General features: G+C 37.7%; 1 protein-coding gene across 1 annotated transcript in view; it reads left to right on the forward strand.

Moving 5' to 3' along the window:
- Positions 1 to 480: 480 nt before the first annotated feature.
- The window catches only part of ASIC5 (acid-sensing (proton-gated) ion channel family member 5), a 17,664-nt gene continuing 7,839 nt past the window's right edge, over positions 481 to 10,305 (forward strand). Inside the window, 7 exon segments of the mRNA XM_009875960.1 lie at positions 481 to 520; positions 5,050 to 5,353; positions 6,926 to 7,157; positions 8,332 to 8,451; positions 9,458 to 9,607; positions 10,211 to 10,303; position 10,305. The exon segment at position 10,305 is cut by the window's right edge and continues 57 nt beyond it. Coding sequence (XP_009874262.1) covers positions 481 to 520; positions 5,050 to 5,353; positions 6,926 to 7,157; positions 8,332 to 8,451; positions 9,458 to 9,607; positions 10,211 to 10,303; position 10,305 — 940 coding nt within the window.

Below are 10,305 nucleotides of genomic sequence, written 5' to 3' on the forward strand. Positions count from 1 at the left end.
AAGAGAGCTACTCCAAGTGTGGATGTAGCCGGGAATCTAATGGCAAACATTTGTTGCCCTCCAGAGCAGGAAGGGCTCCTTATCTACTTAAAGAGCACCTATTTAGTTTTGAACAACGCAGTATTTTAATGAGGACAGTTGGTCTTTCTAAGACAAAAGGTAAAAATATGAAATAAATTTGCAAGGTAACTCAACACACAAGACAAGCCTGCACTTGCACTATTATTAGTATAATATGTATTCGAAACATATATAAATATGTACATCTGATCCCATCATAAAAATAATCTTCTCTTGTATGTTGCAGATCATGTTATATAAAGGCAAAACATAGCAACCCTGGCAGGTAAATTGCCTAGTGTTACGTGTCATCGAGTATCACCTCCCACTTAGTTTTCTATAAAAGCCATTACCTAGCAATGATCACAGTGATAAGGAACTTGTTATCCATTCCTTCCTCACTGAAATAAGCACAGCCTCATGGACCAGCTTGGGAGATTCAGTCAATCAGATGCTAAAGGTATGTGACTAGACATATTGGAGTGCTTTTCTATGAGTTTTGTTATGTTTTGGTATTTTTTTCAGGACTGACAACCAAAACGGGAATATCCATCTCCTTTTTCTTATAACCTTGTCCAAAAATAGCAGTAGCGTACATTTTCAAGATGTAAAGAAGGGAGAGATGAAAAAAAGCTTTTGTACATCTAAGAAGTTAGAAGTTAGAATAAAGCTAACACCGTTTTAATTGGGCAATTACTTCTCTGAATGATACCATACTTTAATGAATTTCAGATTAAGACAAAGAGGAAATCAGAAATCTATCTAGACTAACTAACCCTTGGATGAAGACCACATATAACCTTCTTGAAATAACTCCTTCCAGTATGACCTCTGGCTGCAGATGAGTTACCTTTTAAAAAGCTATTCATTTTTTTAATATGTTCATTAATGAAAATCCAATCACAACTAAATACTGGGAATATAAAAATATTCTACCTTATTTCTCCTATGCATGATGTTAGCTTCCGGTTCTTCCCATTGGGTCCTGTTACACATCTTTACCCACTAGATTAAAGAGTCTGTTACCAGTTCCCTATACAAGTAGTTATAGAGTGTGACCAATCACCTACTAAGTGAAGTTAACAAACCATTATATACAATTTATAGTGAAAGATACTGTGAATTTTTGAAGTTCTTATGTAGGTTCATAGTAGTATGTTGCTGGGCATTTATTCCTGGTTACACATGCAGGGAGGTAATTTCTTCTTTAACAATATTGACTGGAAAATCAGTTTTAACTGACTAACCATGATGGTTCTCAGGCTTTTTCCAGTAACTGGTGTTTCCTGAGGCAAAGCATCTGCAGCCCATCATGAACATATGAGCTACCTTACTAGCTCTTACATGCATGTTCTATATTTGGCTCCAAACCTGTGGTTTGATTCCTTTACCTGGATTCCTCTCATTCATTTATCTCCTTGCTTTTTTACTTAACCATCTTCTATTTGTATCTAAATATTGAGTTTGTTCACTTCTTTGACAAAAATATGTTTTATTGTAGTGTCTATATTAAATGTACATTGTATTACTACTAAAAGAATATGTGTTTTCAAGACCTTATTGTCTGATATATCTAAGGTCTTGCTGTTTATCTAGCAGTAGCTTGGATACTCTAACTTGCAGGTGGTTCAGTTCTGTTTGTTATACAACATTAGCTCAGATACACACAGTCTAAGCTTTGCACAGCAGAGGATGAAAGGTTAATAATTTATAATCTCACACCCACAATTATTGTGTTGTATTGTTTTACTATTCATTAACTGATACCTGAAATAATTATTTATTATTAATTAAGTATAAATAGAATGTACCTATTCATCATAAACAGACCAAATCTCAAAATAAATGACTAGTCCCAATTTACACATTTCATAGTATTGTCCAATCCACCACATGTGAGAAATTTCATACTAGAAATTTACCACTTGACCCTACATATTTAGCAGTCCCCTTCCCTTCCCTTTAATTGTAGCATTTTCTACTGGAATATGAAAGTAGAGTAAGCTACTCACCCAGCAGTGCTAATTCCTCTGGCGAAAGACAGTAATGAAAGCAGCAGTATAGTATTAGATAATCCCATACAATAACAGCAAAACTTTCACAATCAGATAAAAAATGTACTTAGAGTAGCGGCAGCGCACAAGAGCTGAAATGCAGTTTAGTTACATATTTGCATAGACTCAGCAACAATTCTGCTGATTAAGCTAACTAGTGTTTTTTTATTGCAATGGACTTTTATGAGGTTATTCTGCCCCTTATTTTCTCTGATGAGACCTCACCTGGAGTATTGTGTCCAGTTCTGAAGCTCTCAACCCAAGAAGGGCATGGATCTGTTGGAACAGCTCCAGAGAAGGGCCATAAAAATGGTCAAAAGACTGGAGCCACCTCCCCTATGAGGACAGGTGGAGAGAGTTGGGTCTGTTCAGCATGGAGAAAAGAAGACTCCGGGGAGACTTATAGTGGCCTTCCAGTACCTGAAGGGGCTACAGGAAAGCTGGGAGGGACTGTCCACAAGGGTGTGTAGCAACAGGACAAAGGGCAATGGTTTTAAACTAGAGCAGGGTAGATTAGATATTAGATGTTAGGAAAAAGTTCTTTAGTATGATGGAGTTGGACTAGATGATCTTTTGAGGTACCTTCCAAACCCTAACATTGTATGATTCTGTAAAACACTAGAACGGGTTGCCCAGAGAGGTGGTGGAGTCCCCATCTCTTGAGACATTCAAGGTCAGGCTTGATGGGGCTCTGAGCAACCTGATCTAATTAAAGATGTCCCTGCTCACTGCAGGGAGGCTGGACTAGACGATCTGTAAAGGTCCCTTCCAACCCAACATATTCTATGATTCTACAAACATGCTGTCATTCTCTTGCCTAGGACAGTGTGCATAGAAGAAATAAACATGCACAGCACTTTCCCTGGGACAAAAGGGTATGACCTGCTTGTAGTCTTTTGCTGGAGTCCATGAGCAGCAGGTACAGACACATACTAAGACCGCACTTTGCTTGGCTGGTACTCGAGGAACACACCAAGTACTTGTTCCACTGCACATGCTCTGGCGAGAGAGGAGCCTACAGCAAAGCCAGAAACCCACTCTATTCCAGTGTGATGTACAAAAGCATACACAGCTGAAGAGCTTTGCAGTGGGATCCAATAGTCACTAGAGCTAGGAGAGAAAGTTTTGAAGAGTTTTCCAGCAGAAAACTCTTTGATGATAGATAGGAGTCACAGTAAATTATACCAGCGTTAATCAAAGTTCTTCCGTAGATCTTTAAAGAACAACGTAAAGAAAATTCTTTCCCTTCAGGAACATTTTGAAATCCAGCACAATGGGGGATTTCATTATCACAGTCCAGAGACTGTGCAGAGACCAAAGCAACATCCCCGAGTGCTGATGTGGTCACAATAGTTTTGGCAGATGACTCATATCCTTTGTTCCTCTGCCCATCCGTAATAGCCTTAAGTAAATCAGTCTTATAAAGGGTATATTCTCTTCCTATCATGCAGGCTAAACCTATTTTTTGTAAAAAACCCACAATTATGAAAGCATTTAATTCCTGTTTTCAGATCCTAATGATTGTCTTACAAACTTCCTTTGATTTACTGTCCTTAGAGACTTCCTTAATGACAGAATAAAGTAGCAGATAACAATCTGTAAATGAACTACTTTTTGCAAAGAGACTGGTCCACTTATGACTAGCTATAGGAAAGGTCTTATTAAGTTTCTCTCATTTGAATGAAGGAACATCCTGTTTAAATCCATGTTCAAAAGTTCACTCAGCAACAAGCATAAGAAAATGACTACATTTCCAGGTATTGATTATATTTATTACTGTTATAGCTCTTAAATGTAAATTTAAAAATGTTTTAAGTGTTTTTTTTAACATCAGTATGTAGAAAACGTGGGCTAAATGAAAACAAAGTTATGGAATGTACCAAGTATGAACCTGAAAACCAGAGAGTAGATTTCTTTCTGAACCTGCAACATTTCAAGTTTTATCCAGAAACTTTTAAGAATTAAAAAGTGAAATTGACTATCATTTCATATCATTCCCTTTTTACCTTATTTCTCAGAGCAAGCATGAAGGACTGAGCCCTTTAATGGGAGGTTACTGTAAAAATCAGGTGCTTGGATTTTTACAGCAGGTTCACAACAACCTGTGGTTTTAGATCAATGAGGTATGTCAAAATAACACAGAATCACAGAATGTCAGGGGTTGGAAGGGACCTCAAAAGATCATCGAGTCCAGACTCCCTGTCAGAGCAGGATCACCTACAGTAGGTCACACAGGAACACGTCCAGGTGGGTTTTGAATGTCTCCAGAGAAGGAGACTCCACAATCTCCCTGGGCAGCCTGTGCCAGGGCTCTGTTGCCCTCCCAGTGAAAAAGTTTTTCCTAATATTTTTGTGGAACCTCCTATGCTCCAGCTTGTACCCATTGCCCCTTGTCCTATCACTGAACAGCACTGAGAAGAGCCTGGCTCTGTCCTCCTGACACTCCCCCTTGACATATTTATAAACATTAATGAGGTGACCCCTCAGCCTCCTCTTCTCCAAGCTGAAGAGACCCAGCTCCTTCAGCCTTTCCTCATAAGGGAGATGTTCCACTCCATCATCTCTGTGGCTCTGCGCTGGACTCTCTCCAGCAGTTCCCTGTCTCTCTTGAGCTGAGGGGCCCAGAAGCAGACACAATATCCAATCTTTTCCACAGAAGTGGAACTACTCTTTTATATCAACGTGTTTAAAAACTTGTGAAACTTGTGTGCTTAAAATAACGCAAGATTTATTCTGTTCTCAGGCAGCACTAAGCTCATCTCTTAGCACACATCCCTTCCATCCTCAGAAACAAGTTCATTACTTAAAGAGATAATTTACATTTAAAGAGAAATTTCACAACTGCTTTCCAATATCAGAATCACATGATTTCATTTTATAAGTGCCATTTAAATGGTAAATTTAAAAATGTGGTTTTACTTTGTTCCATATTAAGGAATATTGGAAAAAATACGATTGTACTTAAAGAAACTGCTGCCACATTTGGAGGACAGAAGGAAGTATCATCAGGACTTTGCCTCATCCACTTCACTTCATGGAGTGCATAATATTGTTCAAACACGGAGCAAGACTCGCAAAGTGCTGTGGCTGTTAATAGTGGCAGGATGTCTTGCCGTTGTTATTTGGCAAATCTGCAGTCGCTTCATCTACTACTTCAGCTGGCCAACCACATCTACAGTGGTAGTTCAGTATGTGGAGAATGTCCAGTTCCCTGCTGTGACTTTCTGCAACATGAACAGGTAAAAGTTATCTTTGTTATTCGCTCTTGACAGGCAACATCTCTTTATCTGAAAGCAGTCAGGTTTCACATCTTGCTTGAATAAATCAACCAAAACAAAGAAAATATGGCTCTGAGGAGCATGTCTACAACACCACCATGTGAGATTTAAATGAAGAGGAAAATACGAGAATTAAGAAAAGGAGGTTGTTTTCTTTTTAATCTATCCCCTCCTTCAGACAAACAATTGTACTACAGATTTTTAAGTTTCAAAACATAAGTTGGAGTAGAAAAACATTTCTGATGTTGTTCTTCCATGTAGTTGCTTCCACGGTGTAACTAAGGGACGGTCATCAGTTGCATCCATGATAAAAATATGAGTCAAGATTTGAAAATAGGGAGATTCAAATAGAAACCTCACACAAATACAGAAATCTTAGGCAACATAGATACTTTCTTTTCCAGAAGTGCTCAGCTGATGGCAGTGGGACCTGTAGAAGGGAAGCATCTGATTTGTTTGGAAGTCATGTATCTAAGCAGGAACTTCACTACGGATTTCTATTATAAAAACGCCTCACTTCTTTTAACTGTAGTGGCAGCACACTGTAAGTAGTCTGCAATGGTTTGCTGCCGCATCCATCTGTTTTTCATGCTGTGCTTATCTTTCCCTCCTGTGTTTAGTAACCAGCCTTTTTGCTAGCAGGACAAAGAGGCATAGATCTACCTTTATTTTTGGACTCAAATTCTGTTGCAAAGAGTTGTTCCTGCCATCTTCCTTAAGTTATGGCATTAAGAGCTATTATACAAATACATTGATATATTTTTAAAAATAGGATTACACAAAATGGTGATTCTAAAGAACATGTTTTCATTTGTGTTTATTTTCTTTTCAAACTTTCAAGCGTTCTCTAAAGCCTTAATTCACTTCAATAAAAGACTTCAGTGCTGTTCCTCAGGAAAGCACTTCCAACACTTCATCACGTTTTTTGAGATTTTTTTTAAGTAGATTCTAGAAGTCAGGATCACCTTTGGTTTACACCACTGTGTCACCAGCCACAGAGCTCATGGGAAGGTAGACTGTCTCTGCACTAGGATGCAGTGCCTTAGTAAAGTAGGTATATGAGATTACTGCAAATGTACTTAGAAATCCATTTTTTAAATAACGAAAGAAAGATTTTTGTAAGGAACAGCTCCTCTCAACTAGTTTCCCACATGTAAATGCAGTTGCCTTGCTTGTCATCAGTTCTACAAATCCAGATGTTGACTTACGGATATGACTAATCTACTCATTTTATTTTTCTTTTTTCTTTTAACAAACAACCACACACAACAGAAATGTTTCCAATGTGATTGACCAGAACAGACATAGGAAAGTGTCCATTTTCTGTTTTCAGAATGGAAAATACCTTCCTAGAAATGGAGACTATACTGTTCATTCATGTTGTATAGATCAAAGTGCAATCTGGTAGGCAAGAACCACTTATAGTTTGCACAGAGACCACAAATGGTGTCACAGATTTGGCAAGAGCAGCCTTGAGATCAATCCCATAGCCCTGAAGAACTCCAAGCAATTCTTTCTCCTTCCCACTGACAGGTTTCAAGCTCACGCAGTAAGCAAGCTCAAAATAATTTTTTTAATTTGGAACATTGTGTCTGGAGTTCTCCGAAAATTTGTTACGGAAGAAAAATATTCTCAAGAGCTAAATGATTTCCTCCATGGGAACCAGAATTTCAGCATCAAGGAGTTTACAAAGAAAAACGGGTTTTATCTGAACAGCAGCACATTGCTAGAATGTGAATTTTTTGGAAAGCCATGTTACCCAGAGGTAAATATGCTTCTTTTACTAAAACAGTAGCATGGAGGGGAAAGAGATGTATTCTCACCACTCAACTTGAGACATCTAGCTTTGCCACCTACTCCCCGTCTTTTCCCTTTACAGTCAAGCCAACGGAGAAGAAAAGTCCTGCTCCAAATCACCCTGAGGACCCCAATTCTCCCTCTGACTGCAGAGACAGCCTGCTGGACTCCCTGAGCTGTAAAATGAGATTCAGTCTAAATTGCTCTCTGCTCAGCGCCCGGTCTGCACAGAGAGCAGCCTTTGAAAGCTGTCAGACCTCCAGGCTGTATCCAAGAACATTTTCCACAAATGGCCCATAACAAAGGCCAGTTGGAACATAGGTTTTGACATGACATGATCACGCAGTTTTGTTCTTGAGGTCATGAATACAGACAGTCAGGGCAACTATATTTAGAGTCCACAGGGATTTTAAATAATGAGGTGAAAATAGCCTGTCTTCAGGAATTCTGGACAACAGACAAAGAATATGATTGTCCCAATTTTATGTTGATTCTTCCACAGAGCAATTCCCAAAATAAATAGGAAATGTGAAGAGAGAGTCCGGCCGATATTTTTTCATATTCATCTAACCTTTAGATATGCTGTAGCTTCTAAAATTAGACATTGGAGAGCTCTCAACTGAAGGATACTTAGTGCTAACAACTAAAACTAAAGCAATGAGAGTCATATTAAATGGTGAGGTGGCTTTGGGAAAAAATGCAAATATTGTAATTTCATATGCAACACGACATTTAGTGTTGAAACAATCTTCACTAAACATTTACTGGAAATATTAAACAAGTTGGTTTTGAATTTATAATTTCTATATAATGTAAGAGTTACATAAAAACAAAACCTCATTAATACCTATGAGCTGCTTAGAGTTACATAAAAACAAAACCTCATTAATACCTATGAGCTGCTTAGAATAATTTAATAAATCATGTGAAACTTCTCCTTTAAACTTCATTTTCTACAGGAAGGGATGAAACTCTTTTTAATATTTCAATCAATTTCTACTTTTCTAATTGCAGTATTTACCACTGGCTTTAGGGAAGAAAAAACCAACCTCAATGGTCTATCTCTTTCCATTGTAATTCGTTAAGGAAACTTCAAGTGATCTTTCTTTCATTTTACTCATCCCTATTTTCCTTTATTGAAGGATTTTGAAACTGTTTTCACTGAATATGGAAATTGCTTTACTTTTAACCACAATGATCTTCCACCAAGAAGAGTGAGTTTGTCTGGAAGAGGCTTGCATTTGCTTTTTGATGTTCAACAGGTACCGCTATCCTAATGATTATAAATAACTAATCATATCATAACTCAGAGTCGCACATAACTAGTGCATAGAGGTCTTTGCTTTTGTTTTTGTATTTGGTTGGTTTTACATACACCTTCAGAATTTCATGCAGAAAATTCTGCATCAAGACTATTTCTGCGTGACAGGGTGTTTCAAACAAAAGATCTAATACAGGTTTAAAAAGTCAGAGTTATTATTGACTCTGTTCCCAGCTACACAGTTCTGAAAGCTGTGAGCATATATATACATATATATATATATATATACACACACACACACATACACACACACAGGTCACCTACAATTGAAACATGTCATCAGAGCAGTAATTTAATTTTATACAAGCACTTTGGGATAACATGATTTCATTTTAATAAAAAGCCAAGCATGAAAGGTTATCTAGTGCCAGTTCCTAAGCAGTATTGAATTTTAGTTGCAGCAGCAGCGGCTGTAAGTGCTCAATGCCAGTTAAGATCTGGTCTTTGCACTGTAAACAGCCTCTGACCTTGTTAGAATTGTCTTTGACCAGCAAAACTAGAAAATTCAGGAAATATCACTTTGTGACATCAGGGAAGAAAAACAGGCTCTAGAGTGATAAATTACTTAGACATTCACTTTTTTTCTCTTGGAATTATGAGACAGCAATGACAGGTTCTGGAGAGAGAAATGGAAAGTTTGCTTTCCACTGTGATGGGTAGTTCCCAGTAAAAGGAATGAATATCCAAGTTATGAGTAAATGTTCATCTATGCCTTCTTGTTTTGAAATTGGAAGGTGACAGAAACTGAAAGTTTATAGTATCTGGAAGGAAAGCCACAGAGGTAATGAACAAAAGAAGTTCAAATCAGTTTGTTTCTATACTTTTCTGTAAATTGCCAAAAATGCGACTAGAGCTATAAGACTAAAAAAACCCAAAACATAGCACCATTTTAAACATAGATGAAAAGCAAAACCCAAACTATTTCAAACAATTCTTTCTTCTGTCAGGAAAATTTCACTGATGACCCTGCTCTTGGTTATAGTGATACTGGCATAACTTTCGCTATCCACTCACCTCAAGAACTTCCACATTTTGATGGTTTAGGTTTACTAACACCGGTCGGCATGCACGCACAGGTCGCAATCCGCCAGCTGAAGGTAACGGCTTTATCCATCAAGGGAAAATACTGGTCTTTACTCTCTCTAATTCTCTTCTGAAGCATGACAATGAGTTAGACATTTTGTTAAAATGTCTATCATTAATTATTTAAAATATTTATCATGCCAAAATAACTCCCCAAAATAATATTTCCTCCAGATACAAACAAAATTGTTGCTGTTTGGAAGGGTGGGGGAAGCGTGTGCCGTTGGTCTTCGTAATCTATATCTATTCAAGTCAGCCTTTTCTTCTTAACATTTTATAGTCTCGCTGATATATAACAATATAAGGACACTGCAGCATTTCCTCATCAACACACTCTGTTACCATTAAGGCTGTCTCAGTTTCCTAGTGGAATCCAAGTGGAGTGGACTGCCCTTCTACACTATGCTGTCTGATCAGGTCCTACTTTTGCTGTGAGAGGAGATGATTTTATAGTCCCAAAAGCATGAACTGTTATTGCCTCCAATCAAATCACAATGTTACCGCTTATGTTTTTCAATAGGCTTCCTTCAGCACTTCAAAATGTGAGAAAACAACATTTAAATTTGAAACAGAGACAAATACATATATATATAACTTTTGTTATTATTACCCTACAGTCAATTATCCAAGAATACCCATGGGGAGAGTGCAAGCCTGATCTAAAGCTTCAGTACCACAAGATTTATAGTACTTATGGATGCTTGCAGGAATG

Source organism: Apaloderma vittatum, unplaced genomic scaffold, assembly GCF_000703405.1.
Source record: "Apaloderma vittatum isolate BGI_N311 unplaced genomic scaffold, ASM70340v1 scaffold12809, whole genome shotgun sequence".
NCBI lineage: Eukaryota > Metazoa > Chordata > Aves > Trogoniformes > Trogonidae > Apaloderma > Apaloderma vittatum.